Source organism: Aythya fuligula, chromosome 27 (genome assembly GCF_009819795.1).
Source record: "Aythya fuligula isolate bAytFul2 chromosome 27, bAytFul2.pri, whole genome shotgun sequence".
NCBI lineage: Eukaryota > Metazoa > Chordata > Aves > Anseriformes > Anatidae > Aythya > Aythya fuligula.
Genome location: NC_045585.1, coordinates 4733304 through 4750785, shown reverse-complemented (window position 1 = coordinate 4750785; position 17482 = coordinate 4733304). Strand labels below are relative to the sequence as shown.

At 67.0% G+C, this 17482-nt stretch overlaps 1 protein-coding gene across 1 annotated transcript; it reads right to left on the bottom strand.

Annotated features, from left to right (window-relative positions):
- Positions 1-379: 379 nt before the first annotated feature.
- Positions 380-17176, bottom strand: ADGRA2 (adhesion G protein-coupled receptor A2; the record flags this gene model as incomplete). Its single annotated transcript, XM_032204019.1, has 19 exons — positions 380-1649; positions 1871-1960; positions 2126-2271; positions 2365-2488; positions 2604-2731; positions 2816-3024; positions 3267-3468; positions 3552-3761; positions 3877-4038; positions 4144-4293; positions 4378-4579; positions 5050-5214; positions 5315-5528; positions 5624-5787; positions 5912-5983; positions 6170-6241; positions 6326-6397; positions 9378-9449; positions 17004-17176. Coding segments are annotated over 19 exons (3846 nt in total), but the record flags the coding sequence as incomplete, so codon positions are not given.
- Between the last annotated feature and the right edge of the window lie 306 nt (positions 17177-17482).

The following is a 17482-nucleotide window of genomic DNA, read 5'->3' as shown; positions in this document are numbered from 1 at the left end:
GGACTATTGCCAAAACCCCCAGGGGCACGCTCGCCCCGTGGAGAACACTGGTAGGTAACACGGAGGCACTCGGGTCGGTTACGGCTCTGTCTATACATATATACATTCAATAATATAGAAATTCTGAAAAATAGACATTTGTTTCCTCTGTATATTATAAAATAGCATTTAGGATCAGTCCGAAGTGACTTGCAGGAGCGACGGAAGCGCGGCTGCCCTTCAGGCCGCTGAAGAGCAACGCTTGCCTTTCACCTCGAGCCCAGCGCTGCGGAAGGCCGGGGCCTCCCTGAGACCGACGGGCCCGGCGTCGCCCCCCGCCCTGGCCCCCCGTAGTGCACGTAGCGACGCTCCCGGCCCCCCGAGGACGCCCCCGGGCCCACCCGAGGAGGGCTGCGCTCCGGCGCCGCGGCCGTCGGGTCCTTCCCCTCCCTCACACCGTGGTTTCGCTCTTCCAGAGGCCGGTCCTCATCCCGGCCACGCCGTCGGCGCTGCTGGCGAGGTTGACGTCGTACTTGCTGCCCTTGAGGCCGCCGTTGTGGCTGGCCACGTTGAGGGGGTAGGAGCGCCGCTTCGCCTCCTTCTCCACGGCGCCGGCCTGCCGCAGGTTGTCCCTGCTGGCGCTCCTCCGCCGCGCCTCGGCGAAATCGGGCGCCCGCCGCCCGCCGTCGCTGCCTTCCGACTGGCTCGGCGCCGTCTCCCCTTCTTGGGGGGCCGGGGGCCGCACGCGGCCGACGTTCAGGGGGCTGTTCCTGCTGCTGTGGTAGCTCTCCGAGTGGCTGTTGTGCACGCTGCCGCTCTCGCTGGAGGGCTGCTCCGAGGAAGGGCCCCGCAGCACTTTCAAGCGGTGGTGCTTCCCTTCCCGGTGCTGCTTAGTCCTGCCCTTGTGGTTCCTGCGCCCGTGGAGGTTGCTGGCGTGCCGGCCCGCCCCGCAGCTCTTGCCGTCGGGCTCCGGCTCCTCGCAGGAGCCCGGCCGGGTCTCGGCCTGGCTCTGGGCCACGTGCAGGTTGGTGAGCTTGCAGCGCCCCGCGGCCGAGCCGGCGCTGCTGGGCGAGGAGGACGACTCGGCGGAGCGGGCAGCCTCCGGGGCGCAGCCGATGAAGACCTGCGAGCCGCCCAAGGCCGCCGCCGCGCCGGGGTGGACGTAAGCCTGCATGGGCAGCGCGTCCCGGTAAGAGGGGCAGCAGGAGAACCAGGAGCTGAGCACGTCCCGGCGCCGCACGCAGTGGTGGATGAAGATGAAGAGCCCCAGCGCCACCGCCGTCACCCCGTAGAGGCAGCTGAAGATGATGTTGAGGTACCAGCGCTGGGACACGGCCACGGCCCCGAACGTCCAGAGGGCCACGTAGAGGGCGTGTGTGGTCACCAGCGCCCAGAGCTGCACCTTCAGGGAGTAGACGCCGTCCGCCTCGGGGCACGAGGGCCCCGAATTCAGCGTGACCGAGATGGACCCCGAGTCCGTCAGCAGGTCCCCACCGCCGCCACCACCCAGCCTCGGCGGCGTCTCCAGCGCCTCGGGGACTTCTTTCTGCGGGGAAGGCCGGCACTGGAGGTTGAGCCCGGCGCAGAGGAAATACATCCAGGTGACGAGCAGAATGAAGGCCACGGGGACGTAGAAAGCGCCCAGGCTGGGCCGCCACACCAGCCAGCAGCTGTGAGGGAGAGAAGGAGCCTCCGTCAGCAGAGCTGTGGCCGTGCACCGCGGCGCCTCGCTGCTCAGCACCCTCCTCGAGGTGCCCCGGGGCCGGTCTCCGTGTCCCACATCATTTTCCCAATAAATGCAGAGCCCCCGGGGAAGGTCCCACCAACCCTTCCCAAGCGTGCCCAGGTTCCCAGCGCGAGGGAGGAAGGCGGGGAGCAGCCGGCCACCTACTAGGGGTTGTTGTCGTGGTAGTTGTGGATGTTGACGGCGGCCGTGATGCCGCAGATGATGAGCGGGATGCCGCCGGCGATCAGGTAGAACCTGCGAGGGGAGAAGGAGGGCGCTGCTCATCGAGGCACAGGGACACAGGGACATGGGGACACGGGCTGGGTGGCAGCTTCTGGACAGGCAGGAGCTGATCCTGCCCAGCCCGGGGGTCCCAGCAGGCGGTCGGGGTTTGGGGTCGGGGCAAGGGGACGTCGGTACCGGAGCATGGGCCGAGGGGCCGGCTGTGCAGCGTCCCCATCCGGCTGCCGGGGCGCCCTCCAGGTCACCTCCTTGTACAGGACCCGAGCCTTCACCGCCATCCACAGCAGCGTGGACAGGGAGGAGTAGTGCAAAATGATGCCGACCTGCGGGGCGAGGCGCTACGGTCAGCACGGGGACGCTGCGGATGTTGTGCCCGTGTCCCCCCACTGCGGTCAGCCCGGTGCGGGGGCGCGTACCGCCTGGCAGACGAGCAGGTAGCCGGTGAGGGTGATGCCCCCCGCGAACACGGCGGACGTCATGGCGATGTGGAAGCAGAGGTTAAGCAGCATGTGCCAGCACTTGCGCGTGATGTGGATGGTGCTGGAAGAGAAGCAGAAGGGTGGTGCTGAGCTGTGGTGGTGGCCCCTGCTGGAGAGGGCTCCTCCAGCTGCCCGCGCACGCACAGCCGCGCCAGTCGGGGCCCCAAAACGCTCACCCGTGGTTGACGATGTAGGTGATGATGGTGGTGAAGAGGCAGAGCAGCAGCACGGCCGTGCAGGTGTACATGGCTGGGTGCAGCACCTCCACGGGGCCTCGCGCCTCGCTGGGGAAACCGCTCAGCTCCTGCAGGGCGCCCCGCAGCCCGTCAGACCCCGCTCCCTGCGCCCCATCTCCCCTGACCCCAGCCCCCTTTTCTCCCCCACCTACCATGAGCACGGCCACGTTGCTGAGGTGCCGGCAGTGCAGGGAGGTGACGTTGGGCTCCCGTGCGGCCAGCTGGCAGCCCTCGGCGCTCCAGCCCCCCATGCCCCCCAGCACCTCGAAGTTCCAGTAGGCGGCCACGGGGTCCGCGCCCTCCCCGGGGTGCCGCAGCGACACGGCCACCGGCTCCGTCAGGTTCCCGACGCCGCAGCCGTCTGCCAGGGAACGGAGTGAGCAGGACAAGAAGCACCGCACACCCCTCTGCCTGCACCCCAGGGCACGGACACCACACGGGCACGTTGCCACCCCTCTGCTGTCACCACCACCTCCCTGGGAGGACCCCTCCAGGAGCACGGCCGCCCCCCCGAGATGGCTCTGCTCTGCAGGAGCAGCGGGGAAAGCACCCCAGGAGCCCCCATCCCCAGCCACCAGCAGCCCCCCAACACGCAGCCCTTACACGTCCCGGCGTAGATGACCGGCGTGGCCACGCTGCGGCGCTTGCCATCATCCGCCAGGCGCGAGGAGTTGCCGGTGCTGCAGAAGAGCTTCCCGTTGCGGAAGACCAGCAGCTGCAGCTTGCAGTCGGCCGGCGGGGCTGGAGGAACAGGGCTGGCGAAGAGGCTGGGAGGCAGCTGGATGGAGGCCAGGGCGATGCTGTTCTGCGGGGCGCACGGGCACCGGTGAGCACGGGCCGGCTCCTCCCGAGTCTCCCACCTCGCCCCGGCCCCCAGGGGACCCGTACCTTGATGTGGAAGCTGGTCAGGGAGACGTTGGGGCGCCCCGTGGTGCAGCGCAGCCGCAGCTGCTGGTCGGGCTGGGGCTCGGCCGCCCGCTCGGCCGGGGGGCTGCGCCCAGCGGGACCCCCGTCCTGCCGCTGGAAAGCCACACAGCTCAGCCCCACGTAGCTCTCGGGCTTCACCACGTACGCCTCGAAGGCGATATTGCGCGAGTTCTGCTGGGCATAGGGTGGCCGTCAGCCCCAGCACGGGCAGAGACCCCCCTGGGATGGGCAGAGACCCCCCCTTGGCACGGGCAGAGCCCCCCGCCCGCGCTCCGTCCGGGCTCACCACCGCCATGTGCTGGGAGTTGCTGCTGAGGGTGTGCGCGGCGATCTTCTCCAGGGAGCGCACGATGCTGGTGCAGGCCTTCTCCTCCTTCTGCGACATCCACAGGATGTGGTCGTCCACCAGCATGATGTTGCTGGCCATCTCCACGATCACGTCCGTGAGCTGTGAGAAGAGCGGGCGGCATCAGCTGCGGTTCGCTCCCGTCCAGCCACCCCCAGCAGCCAACACCCCAATTCACGCTTTTACCCCCCAAAAAAGTGGTGTTACCTGCTTGATCTGATCCACGTAGCCGATAAACTTCTCTATCATCTGGGCCACGTAGAGGACATCAACCATGTCCGAGAAGTTGGCAGCCTCGGCCGTGTAGACGCGCAGCTGGTGGGCCAGGGTCAGGGCGTTGGAGGCGTTGATGGGCATCTGCGGGGGGGGACACACACAGGGTCACCGGCTGTGCCCGGCCCCTCCGGGGGCAAACACAGCGGGGCCGAGCCCCCGGCTCACCAGCACGAAGGTGTAGAGCACGCGGGTGATGTCGTTGGTGTAGAGGCAGTGGGAGTAGTCACCCTCCTCCCAGCGCCCTGCGCGGTCGCAGCGCCGCGACGCCTGCTTCTCCGCCGCCGGGCCCCCGCTCGCCGGCCCCGAGGCGAAGGGGTACTGCAGGCACGACTGGTAGGCGGTGATGCCCGCCAAGGTGCGGGGCCACCTGGATGTGCGAAGACACCGTGACCACGGGGCAATGCTCCCCAGAAAGCTGCCCGAACCCCTAACCCCAAATCCCGCTCGGCTCCGCACAGAAAAAGTGGTGGTTGGGGGGTGGGGGGGGCACCGCTAATTTAAGCCACATTGACTGTACCGGGAATTTATATTCCGTAACGGCCCCGCTGAGGTTACGGCGGGCGCCCGGAGCCTTTCGTCTCGTGCCAGAGAAATTCCAACACCTCTGCTGCTGGAGCCGGGCTGCGCTGCCGGCACGGGAAGCCCTTCAAAGGCGCTCGCGCTCCCCGCGGCTGCTAATTGCTACCAGACGCCCGGTCACCTGCGGGCCCCCGCCCGCGGCGAGCCCCCCGCCCCGGCACGCACCGCACACGGGGGGTGGGAACGAGGTGAGGGGGGCTCCGCACCACGCACAGCCCCGTCCCCCGTGGCCACGCCGCCGCCGCCGCCGGTCCCTACCTGAAGTCGCCGCGGTTGTTGGTGACCCGCTCGGCGGGGCAGTAGGACGCGGAGGTCTCCAGCACCACGATCTCCACCTTCTTGCTGACGTTGCCCTGCGAGGTGGAGACGGCGCACTCCCACTCGCCGTTGGCGGAGACGTGGATGTTGGAGAGGATCAGCTCGCTGCGGGCAGAGGGGACGTGCCAAAGTGTCCCACCCACGGCGCTCGGCACCCTCGAACCCGCGACCCCCCTCCCGTTACCCCCATCCTCCCCGTCCCGACCTGGTGATGAAGGTGCAGTCGTGGATGAGGCTCTCCTCCACGATGACCCCCGTGCGCTCGTCCTCCTCCACGGGCTCGCGGTTGTGGTACCAGCGGATCTGGGTGCTGTTGTCCAGGTAGGTGGCGGTGCACTGGAAGGGCAGCCGGTCGCCCTGGAAAACCACCTGGCGCAGCGACGGGATGAGGTGGTGGGTGTGCAGCTCCGGGGTGCCCGCTGCAGGGGGGTTGGGGAGGGGACACAGGCGGCCGGGTGAGCCCCCCCCCGGCCCCCGGCCGTGCCTCCTGCCCGCGCCCCCGGCCCCCGCTCACCGCAGCGCAGTTGGCTCTCGCGCGCGCCGCGCAGGGGGACCGCGTGCACGTGCCGGGGGTAGATGCACAGAGTCCGGTCCGAAATCTGCGCCGAGCGGTTGCGGGCCCAGGGCAGCACCCAGCGCAGGTTGCAGTCGCACGTCAGGTACTCGGTGGCGAAATCCCTGCAAGGGGCGGCGTCACGGGGGTGGCGGCGCGGCCGGGCGCGCAGCAGGAGGAGGGGATGCGCCCAGTGCCAAGGGCTGGGTGCGCTGCAGGGCACGGGGATGGAGGTGGCTGGGTACTCACACGACTTTCAGCGAGGGGAGCTCGTCGAAGACACCGGGCGGGAGGCTGGAGAAGATGTTCCCCGACATGTTGCTGTGAGACAGGAGAGAAAGAGGGTATGGAGGGGACCGGGACCCCATGGACACCTCTGCAACCCAGGCTCCTCGCCGTGTCCTGAGGCTCCTGGTGTCACCCGCTGCTCCAGCAGGGCTCTGGGCTGTGCCCCAGACACCAGGAGGGGACCCAGTGGCTGGCCGGGAGCCCCAGGGTGCCACTTACAGCCGGAGGAGGCTGGAGAGCCCCTGGAAGACGCTGGCGCTCAGGCAGCCGATGCGGTTGTTGGAGAGGTCCCTGCAAGGCACGCGGAGGGGACATCAGCGCTGGGGACACCCCGCAGCCCCCAGCCCCCCGTGGGCAGCCCTCGCAGGCACTTACAGGCGCTTGAGCTCGGGGAGGCCCAGGAAGGCGCCGGGCTGCACCGTGCTGATCAGGTTGTTCTTCAGGTCCCTGCGGGGAGACGGGCACAGGCTCAGGGTGCTGGGGGCCCTGCGCCATCATCCTGCCCCCTCCCCGTGCGGTGCTGTGGGGTGTGAGTGCATCCTGTTCTCCAGCAGCGCTCGCCAAACCCCTCCTCTTCCTCCTGCCCCCCTGGCCTCGCGCCCAGCACAGCCCCAGCTCCCGCCAGCAGCCTCCAGGAGCCACGGCCAGGAGGGAAGCGTCGCTGGATTCGCATTACAGGGGAATTACCGCCCGGAGAACGCGGCCACGCTGCTGCCACCACACCACGGCCACGCTGCTGCTGCTGTCACCACCCTCCCGGAGCAGAGAGGGGCTCCTCGGGGGGACGCAGCGGAGTCCCACGGGCTCCACAGCCCAGAGGAAGCTCGTTTGGGTCGTTGGCCTGATTGGAGGCGCCCATCGGATATCAGATCAGACACATTCCAGGCTTGGGGCGGCTGCCACCGTGGTGGGGACCCAGCCGTGGGGTGGCCCGCTCGGCTGCAGCACCCCCAGCCTGGCTGCTCCCATGAACAAAAGTGTGCCACCGGTGGGGACGTCCACCCAGCTCTAGGATGGGTGCCAAGGGGCGTGCAGGGGGGTGTAAAGGGTGTGCAGAGGCGTGCAAGAGCAGCTCAGGGGCGTGCAGGGCGGCTCAGGTGAGGCAGGTGCTGAAGGAACAGCTCCCCTCACCTGCGCCACCGCCCGCGCCCGTCCCCAGACACATCCCAGGACACCGACCCCAGGACACCGACCCCCACAAGCGGCCAGCACAGCCCCAAACACATCCAAAATGAAACAGCCCCAGATCTGGTAAGCATGCAGCCGTGGCTGGGGGCTGCCAGGGCCCCCTTGGGGGACAGCACCCAGCGGGGACCAGGGCTCGCAGCCGGCCCGTTGGGGAGCCCTCCTCGCTTCGTCCCCGCTGGCCAGGCCCTGGGCTGCTGCCGCAGCACCTCTCAAATCCTCTCCCTGCACCTCATTTTTTTGCCTTGGCGTTTCTGCTGGTCCCCGGTGTGCCGTGCCCATGCAGCACGTTGGGATTTCTGGGCCCTTTCCCTTGTGCAGGACGTTACCAGCAGCTTTCAGCCGCTGTTACCAGCAGCTTTTCAGGCTTCTATCACCTAGCCAAGCTCGGGGCCACCCCAAAAGCCACAGCCAGGGATGGGGCAGGAGGGACCCGTCCTGGCCAAGCCCCAAGCCCTGTGCAGGGAAAGCAGCGGCCCCGGCACAGGGCAGGGCGCTCCCGAGCGGGGCTGCGCTAATGAGGGCGGCCCCGGCTGCATTCCGGCCCCGCTCACCCTCATTAATCTCATTAGGCCGCTGCACATCAGCGGAGATGCCGAGCTGCCAGCCCCGAGGGGCGCTGCCCGTGGGGCTCCCCTGCACGCCGCGGAGGTGGCTCGGGGACCCTGGGAACAGCTCGGCCCCAGTGGCCGCATCGCACCCGGTGCCGGCAGCGGGCACGGGGCCCCGGAGCCCCAGGAGCAAAGTGGGGGCCCCCGGAGCCCCCCGGCACGTCCCCTCCACGGGGCACGTCTGTGCCGCGGCCCCGCTCCGACCCGATGAGAACAATTAGGGCTGCTGTCGGGGGCAATCAGGCGAGGTGCGGCGTGACGCTGGCCGGCCCAAGGGATGGGGGGAGCGCGGCCCTTGGCCAACCCGTCGGGCTCCGAGCAGGGTTTGGTGCAGAGAAGGTGAGCAGGAGGCTGTGCTGTGCTCGGGCAGCACGGGCTGGCTGCTTGCTCAGGGCTCCCGGAGCACGGAGGTGTTTGGGAGACCTCCAGTAACCAGGGGGCTGCAGAGCTGGGGTCCCCCCAGGGAGCTGCCCCCAGGGCGCACGGTGCCCGCCGACCCGGGCTGCACCCTGCCCGCCCTCGTTAATCCGCCCGTTAATGAGAGCTCGGTGCCAGGAGGAGGGAGGGAGGGAGGAGGTGACCCCAAACTTCGAACCACAGCAGGGGGAGACTCGGCTGTGGGGGATTATAGGGATGCAGGCAGTGAAAGTTGGGTCCCCAAACCAACTGCTTCAAACCAAGACCCAAAACAGCACTGTGGGGATTGCCGTGGCTTTAAAAATCCAATTTTGGCCCCAACACCAGGCACCATGCACCATGCACGCACCCTAACCCAGCCCAAAGGCAGTGCCAAGCACAACTCATCCCAGTGCCATGTCCTGGGCACCCCAGTGCCGTGCACCGTGCCCTGGCAAAGCAGCTGGGCTCTGCTGGGGCAGGTGCAGGCCGTGTAACTCGAACAAGATCCACGTGAATAAACGCTGCCTTGTTCAGCCTAACGAGATCCAGGCTGGGCTGGTCCCCGGGGAGCCGCCGCCCCCCCCGGCAAGACCCTCGGGTGGCTCCCCAAAAGGAGCCGCATGGGGAGGGCGATGTCCCTGGCACCGCGTGCTGTAGGGCACATCCCCAGGGGTGACCCCACAGGGACCCGTCAGCGGGGCCACCACCCTCCCGTGAAGGGACGGGGACCCTTGAGCTGTCCCCAGAGCAGGAGCCTCCCCCCAGCCCCGGGGCCACCCCAGCCCCGCGGGCCCCATTTGGCTCGGGAATGCGCGAGCCCCTCGACGGGGAACAAAACGCCCTCAGTGCGCCCGTCCCTTCTGCATACCTACAGATCAGATCCATATGGGGGCCATAAATCTCCCCTTATTAAGGCTCCCACCATAGAGATGCCTTTCATGGGGAGATAAGAAAGTTGACTTTGTTCGGGGGGACAATGTCGCTTTTCATACCGGCCCCCATGGAGCGTGGCCCCCTCCCGGTGCCTCCCGCCCCAACGCAGCTCCCAGGGACCCGGGGACGCCCGCGGGTGCTGGTGGCAAACCCAACGCCCGGGGGGCAGCGCCCGGCCCCACAGAGCACCCCGGGAGCATCCCGCAGCGATTTGGGGAGTGTGGCCCAAGCTGTGCTGCTGGCACCAGGCTCCCGCTAACCCCTGGCCCCCCTCCTGCCCCAGCCCCCTGGGCACTCACAGCTTCTCCAGAGCCCGCAGCCCGAAGAAGGAGCCGTTCTGCAGCACCGTGATCTTGTTGTTGCTCAGGAGCCTGTGGGGAAGAGAGCACAGGGAGGGGGTCAGGGCCGGTGCCGTTATTTGGTCTGCGATAGGCGCTGTGCGTGCCGAGTGCCCGTGGGTTGGGGGGGAGCGGGCAAAAAGGGTCCCATGGTGAGGTGGTGGTGGCTCAGGGACAGGTTTATAGGGCCAGCTGGTGACACAACAGCCCTGCACCCTCATGGGGACACCGTGCCATGGTCTGCGTCACGGTGGCACCAGGCTGGAGGTCCCCAGGGCCGTGCCGGCTCTTGCCGCTTTGCTCCCATCACCTGCCCGGCCCCGTGCGCACAGATGTAGGGGTGATTCCCCCAAAACCTGCACTGAGGATTGCTGGGGGAACTCTTGGGGCTCCTCCAGCTCTTCCCCATGAGCTCTTGGAGCTCACTGAGGTGCTCGGATGGCGCTGGGCACCCCCAACCCCACTGCCCCACGCCTCGCTCCCCGCCAGCCCCGCGGCGCGCACCGGTGAGAGGCAGAGGGAGAAAAGGCGGCGGCGGGGAGGGCGCCCTGGACACGGCGTCCGGGGGAGAGGAGCAGGAAAAAGGGCTCATTGACGGCCGCCACGGGGCTGTTTACACACGGGCGGTTTCTGCAGCGGGGCTGAATGGTGGCTGTGTGCTGCGGGCAGGCCTGGCCCCGCTCTCCGGCCGCCCTCCTCCGAAAACCCAGCGAGCGAGCGGGCGGACGTCGCCGCCGGCGTCCGGGTTTCCCTGGCCCCGTTCCCACGTTGTGGCCAGGACCCGGAGGCCCCCCGGCTCCCGGGGGGGGGCTGTGGATGAACCCTGCCATGGGCTCAGCTCCCGTCCCACTCCCTGCCCTGCAGCACGCAGCGGGACGGGGCCGCATCCTGTGCTAAGGAGGAGCTGGCACCGGGCAGTGCCGTGCCCATGGGGCCCTGTGACCCTGCCCGGCTCCCCCCAGCAGCCACCAGCACTGGCACCAGTCCCCACCAGCAGCCCCAGGACGCTGGCTGGCTGGGATGGCAGAGGGACCAGCAGCACCGTTCCCGGGGCACAGCGTGCTGCAGCCCCTCGCCACAACGTCAGCCGGGGGCTGTTGCTCAAGGACGGGCTGGCCCCAGCGGCTCCAGAAGGTTTTAATTCAGCAGCAGCAGATTTCACAACCCAGCAGAGCCCCCACGGGCTGTGCGCGTGGGGACGTCTCGGGGGCTGCCCGATAAAGCGGGGCTGGGGCAGCAGAAATCCCCTGCACCAGCACCCAGGGGCTCAGATCCCCTCTGCTGCGTGCTCCACGTCCCAAGGGCGCAGCTTTGGTTACAGCCAGGGCTGGAGCACGGGGAGCAGGAGGACGGGTGCCTGCACATGGGGGGCTCAGCACCACCGGGATCACAACCCCAGGCATGCCCCGAGCCCACCCCAGGCCAACGCAGCCCCCCCGGAGCGAGCCCCCGCGCCGGGAGATGCTCGCTTTGTTCTCCGGACCCCTGGGACCTTCGAGGCTTCTGCCATAAAAACAAAACTCCCCTCCTTAAAAGGCGAGGCGCAGGCAGGCCAAGATGAAATCAGCATCCTGTGTGATCTGCAGCCAGGCTGCGGGCCGGCCGCGAAGGCAGAGCTGGGGCGGGGGCGCCCTCCCCTCGCCCACCAGGCTCTGCCCGGTGGAGCGAGTGCATTTGGGGACCCCCCACCCTATAGCTGGGTTCCCCAGGCGTGAAATACATCCACCAGCACCCATGTGTGAGGCTGAAGAGTCACGGAGCCCCCAAAACACAGCTGATGAGTAACAGGGACATGGGCACGGCACGGTGATCGCCCCAAGGCACAGGCACTCGCCCTCTGCCCGCACGAGACCCCCCGGACACCTGCTTGGAGCTGGGGCTGCCGCAGACCCAGCACGTCTCGGCTCTCCCACGATGAAGGGAAGCCACTAAAACAAGCCCAAACCCCTCCCCGAAACCCAGGGGTCCGGACACAAACACCAGGCTGGGCACGCTGCTGCTGCTGGGCGCATTGTCCTCGCTTCGTGAAGGAAACGAGGTCCCCGACCAAACTGAATATTTGGCGCATGAAATTTGCAATTATAATAACGGTTTGATTGAAAGCTTTCTTCCTGAGGAAACTTTTCCAGCTAGCCACCCTCGTCATTCTTCTCCCTGCCCCGCAGAAGCCAGCCCAGCCGTGCTGCCCCGCGATGACCGACATCCGCAAACGCACTTTTATTTTGCTTTCACTGATTTTGCGGATATCGCGCTCTGCAATGGCTCGGTTTTGCTCAGGGAGCCCCACCAGGCTCCAGGACACCCCATGGCCCCCACATTAGCAGTGACAGAGCAGCGTGTGGCAGGTCCCCGAGGCACCCGGTGGCACCAAAATAACCGAGTTTCCCCCCAAGACGCGATGGGACGAAGGCGCACGAGGCCGGCAGGAGGGTGCTGGGCCGAGGGCTATTTCAGGCTTTCCGCTGCTGTCTGGAGGCAGGACGCGGAGCACTACAGATGTTCCTGGGTTTGTTTGGCTGCAAGAAATTCCCCTCCTTACTCCAGCGAGGGGAGGAGGCGGCAGGAGGGTGAAGCAGGGGGTGACCCAGAGGAGCACTCGCCCTGCGGCTGATGGCACCGGGGGGGGGCCCAGCCCTGGCACGGGATTTGGGGCAATCCCCCTGCTCCGTGGCCGATGCTCACCGAGGTCCTCGTGGCCAGCGGTGCAGGGGGGACGCGGTCCCCCCACGTCCCAGCTGTCTGCGGGGCTTGGCAGGCCATGAAAGCGCAGCTTTGCTCCTCAAGAGCTTTGCTTTGGCTCCAGCCCAGGCTGGGACTCTTCACCTCCGAGCAGGGCGCGCAGGCAGACGCCGAGGCAGGAGACACCCCGAAACCTGGGCTTAAACAGCTCGGAGCGTGCCAGAGCCACGTGCCCAGCACAGGAGCAGCGCAAAGCTCTGGGCACGGCGTGCTCACACAAAAACCTCAGCGCCCTCGCACCTCTCCAGCATCCTCCTGCCCCCAAAGGATGCAGCCCGCGTCCCTCCAGGGCAGCACCGGTGGCTCCGCAGCCAAACAGCCCCAAAATGTGCCACCGCTGCGGGACGACCCCACACCGACATGGGACAACCCCACCAAGGGGCACAATAATCGGCTAATTGAGCGGCGGCTGGAAAAGCCCCCTGGACAATGCAGGGATTAGAACCAGGGCGTGGAGTCAAACGCAAAGAGCAGGGAGGGGGCGGCGGGGTCCCACTGGGGAGCACCCTCCCACCCCCGAGGGCTGCCCGGGGTCTCGCATCCTGTCCCCAGCCCGCTGGGTGTTGGGGGCACCCAGACCCCACAGCGATGGAGGAAGCCCTTTCCCTTCTTTATTTTTTTTTTTCTCCCCCCTCCCATCTCAAAAAAGAGGAGCAAAAAGTTTAAAAAAAAAAAAAAAAAAAAAAAAAACAAGATTGTTTTTTCAAGCGTGCTGGAATCCACTTGGATAAATAACGGCTCCAGAAACTGGGCTGCTGAAACAATAAACTTCCTATGTACCCAACCAAAAAAGGAGGCAGGAGACGTCGCTCCCCGCGGCCGGGCGCGCAGCAGAGAGGGAAACGCGAGCGGCGCGGAGGTTAATAACGGGGTGACGGCCGTGGGGGCGGGGAGGGCCAGCTATGCTTTGCTCTGCGAGCGCATTAATTTAAAGCATATGCTCGCAGCAGATACGGCGGAGGCTGTGCCCTGCGCAGAGCTCGGCGTTCGCTGGGATTTCGGGAGGAGCGGAGCGGGGCCCCCCGGCCGGCGAGGTGCTGTGCTGCTCTTCCCTCCCTGCAACGTCACGCCGGGCTATTTCGGACGGTGAAAATTATCGTCCCAGCCCTCGGCTTTTGTTAGCGCAGGAAAAATAAGGCCCAGAGGGTGAAGGAGCCGGAGGCAGCACGGTGTGAGCACGGCCTGGGGGGGCGAGGGCTGGAGCCTGCAAGCAGCCCCCGAAGCAGCCCGACGTGGGGCAGCTCCCTCCAACCTCCCTGCTCGCAGCCATGGGAGCATCTGCGCCTCCGCAGTTCCCGTCTCCAAAACCCTCTCCACATTGCAAATGCCAGAAGCCTCCCTCTTTTTTTTTTTTTCCCTTTTCCTTTTTTTTTTTTTTTTTCTTTTTTTCCCCTCCCAGTGAACGGAGGCAGCAGCAGGGCCGGGATGCTGCGAGGCGCCGGGCAGCTCCAGCCCTGTCCCCGGGCAGGTCACCTCCCCGTCCCCTACACAGACACCGTGGGGGTCCCCCCCAGGCCCTCACTGCTTCAAGGAGGGCAACAAAAATGTTTGGTGTGGGAAGGAAGAAAAAAAAAAAACAAAAAACCTAAAAACCTGCCCGATAAATATGGAATAAATGGCTGAAAAAGGTTTCAGAAAGAAACCATCTGCGGGGCTCAAGACAAACAGGCCTTGGAGAGGGGAGTTCAAGTAGAACTGGAAATTGGTCGTAAGTCAAAGCCCTCTATTCCCTGCAGACAATCTGTAATTTAGTGCAATCAAGCTGTGCACATAAATGAGGCCTGTGCTGGGATTCCACATCTGGAAGAGGTTTGGGCTCCTGCCCGTGTGACAGCGGGGCTGGCCGTGGCCAGGGCGGCTATCTGGGCCTGGGGAGGGCCGCGGCGCTCTTTCCATCGGGCTATTAGCACGGGGTCAGCTGGGGGGAGGGCGTTAAACCTCGTTAGTGCACCTCTGCACAGCCCCGGCCCCTCGTCACCACGCCGCGGGGACATCCAGGGTTGTGATGTGCAGCACCCCGGGATGCCAAACGCCCCCAGCGCAAAATTTGGGAAATCCACAGCCCCAGAGCCCCGATGGAGCAGCAGGCACCAAGGGGGGGTCAGCATCCTTCCTTCCTCCCCACAAGGGGCGAGGACTGCGCTCAGGTTTCCTCCGGGTGTAAAAGAGGGCAGGGGGCAGAGCGCACACACCTTTGCTCAGGTTGCACGGGGGCGTCAGGCTGAGGAACGTCCCCCTCGCTGATCCCCACACGCTGCACCGGAGCAAAGCAGCAGCTCCGCCACGAGGGAGACCTCAGCCCTGTAACGACGTGGGCCGGGGGCTCCGTACCTGCAGCATCCCATCCCCCAGATGCCTCTCGGTAAGCCCGGAGACCTGCTGACGTTTAGGCAAGAAGCGCCGGGTCCTGTCTCGGTAAGCACCCCTGGCACCCACAGCTGGGATGGATGAGGGCGGCCGGTGCCCAGCACCCTGCTCCGAGGCCAGTGCAGCCCCCGGGCACCCAGGCAGGGCTCCTGCCACCACTTCTGCCCCCATGGAGTTAATTCTCCAGCTCAGCATCTCTGGCTTTACCTCCCTGCCACGTCCCCATCGTGGGCAGTGTGGGAGAGGCTGGAGTGGGGGTAAAAACCATCAGCGGAGCCGTGGCCGTGCCCAGCACCCCATACCCCGTGCTGGCCGCGCTGCCAGCCAGCGCTTCTCGGTCACAGGGGGGTAAATAAGCAGCAGCTGCTGCTGAGGCAGCCTTGGATTCCTCAGGGCAGGGCTAATAAGTAAAGATAAATAAAGAAGTAAACCGAGAGTGTGGGAAAAAAACAAAAGCGAGGCAGAGCGAGAGATGCGCGGCGCAGAGCTCCCCCGGCCAGCCGGGAACGTCCTCCTCCCGTCCTCCTCCCGTGCACGGAATTAGCACCGCTCATTAGCGCGGGCACATTCCTGCTTCCAGGCCAGACCGGATGAAGCCTGGAGCCGTTTCGGAGCCTTACCCTGCACCGAACACACCCGTGGCTGGGGCAGTGCCGACGCCGAGCATCCCCGGGGCGCACGGGAGCCCTGCTCGGAGCCGGGGTCGCGGCTGTCCCCAGCAGGATGTCCCCGAGGCGCGTGCAGCCCGGGCCACGCCGCCTGCTCCTGTCCTGCCCGCACCCCAGTGGCTCCAGGAGACGCTCACGAACCCGGAGCCTCTGGTTTTGATTGTCCCATCTGGAAAGGGTTTAGAATAAATCATGTTTACTGCGAGAGAGCAGAGCCCAGGGTCACCGCATATTTGTAGGTTTCTGCCTACGCCTGTAGGTTTCATGTCACGTTTTAGTGGGATCGTGTAATGCCCTAATGCTGCTGCACGGTCACCCCAGCCCCGTGACCGCCCTCCCGGCACGGTGCCTCCAAAAATCCCCTTCCCTCTCGGCCCCAACGCTGTGGGAGCCACCCCGGGCACTGGGCAGTGCCATCGCCCTTGCTCCTGCAGAAGGAAGCCCAAGAGCAGGCAACGAGGCAGGAACTTTTCCCAACCACGAGCTGGCAAAGGGCTCTGAAGTCCCCGCAGGTATTTCCAATGGGCCGACACGTCAGAGGCCCTGGGGAGAGAGAAATTCAGAGCAGAGCCAGCGCGAGGGAGGGCACGAGCACAGAGCCCAGCCTCCACGCGCCCCTGCAGCCTCCCAGCATGAAGGCGAGGCCCTGGATGAACGTCACTGCTGCTGCTTCGGGATGCTTCACGCTTTTATTAGGACTGCTGCGTTTCAGAGCACGCTCACGGTGCCCGCATGGCACAGGCAGGTTTCACGGACACACTCCACGTGCACCGTGGTGGGTCACCATCACGGCCACCCGACGGTCACAAAACGAACATCACCGCCCCAAAGCGAAGCCTCTCCAGTGGCACACGTGGGACCAGGAACCTCCTTGAAACCAGGAATGCCCGGTGCTGATGGGACAAAAACGTGGCCAAGTGGGTGCGCGAGCGCCGAGCTCACCGCAGCGCTCCCCAAACCCTGCCGAGGGGCAGGAGGTGGCAGCCGGAGCCCCGGCTCCCCCAGGGACAAGGCTCTGGGCAAAAGCGACGTCCCCTCCCGCAGCGGCTGTGCCGTCCCTGCCCTCCGAGCCAGATTTTAATTCAAACATCTCCTCGGGAGTTATAAATAAACACCGTGACCCGCCGCCGCAGCGAGGAGGCGCGCAGGCTGCCAGCGCCTACCCAGAGCCCCAAAACCTCCCCGCGCTGAGTTTTTAGGAAGCAGGCGACGGCTGCAGCCCCCTGCACAAAGCCAGAGCCCCTCGCTACTTCCCAGCGAACGTTTCCAGCCAAAGCAGCCGCTTTCAAACAACAACATCCTCCCCCGGAGCTCCAAGCAGCCGCAGCGATGGGAGCCCCCCCGCCTGCCTGCCCGGCCCGGGTCCCCTCGGAGCTCGCGGTGCCGTGAGCCCGGGCACGGCTCGGGGTTACACGGGGCAGGAAAAGGGCTTTTGTCGGGGCACAGCTGGGGAAGGAGGGCAGCAGGGGAGGGAGAAGGAGGGCAGGAGGGGAGGAGGGCAGCAGGGCAGGAGGAACGCGCGGCGCTGCGGGGCGAGGGTGGGCGCACGAGGGGGCGAACGGGGCCGGGACTCGGGGACCCACGGACCCACGGAGAGCGCCCCACGGGCACCCCAGGGCTCGGGGTACCCCCAGGGCTCGCCCCCACTCCTCTCCCTTCGCCCCCCTCCTCCTCCTCTTCTTCCTCCCCACCCAGCATCCTCCCCACGGCACCGGGCAGGACACCTCCGGGGGGCTCTCCGGGGATCCCCCCCTTTCTCCCTCCCCCTCTCCCACCCTCCCGGGGACCCGGCGCCCCTTCCCCCGGTACTCACAGCGTGGCGGTGCCGTCGGGCAGCAGCCGGGGCTCGGGGGGCGCCGGGAGCCCCCCTCCGCTGCACAGCACCCGGCGGCGGGGCGCGGGGGGGCCGCTCGCCTTGTGCCGCTCCGCAGCGCACTTGCAGCCCAAGCTCTGCACCGGGCAGCCCCTCGCCGCCGCCCCCGTTCCCCCCCCGGCCGCCAGCAGCAGCAGCGCCAGCGCCGCCGCCGCCGTCCCCGTCCCCGTCCCCGTCCCCCCCCGCATGGCCCCGGCACCGGGCACCGGGCTCCGGGCTCCGGGCTCCGGCTCCGCGCCCGCTGCCGCCGCCGCCGCCGCCCCGATCCCCGGGGCGGCTCCGGCGGCGCCTCCCCCGTTCGCCGCCCTCCGCCGCCGCCGGCCCCGGCGCCTCCCCCGGCCCGCCCCCGGCCCGCCCCGGCCACGGAGCCGGGAGGGAGCCCGGAGCCCCCGGGGGGAGCGGGGATGGGGGTCGGGGGG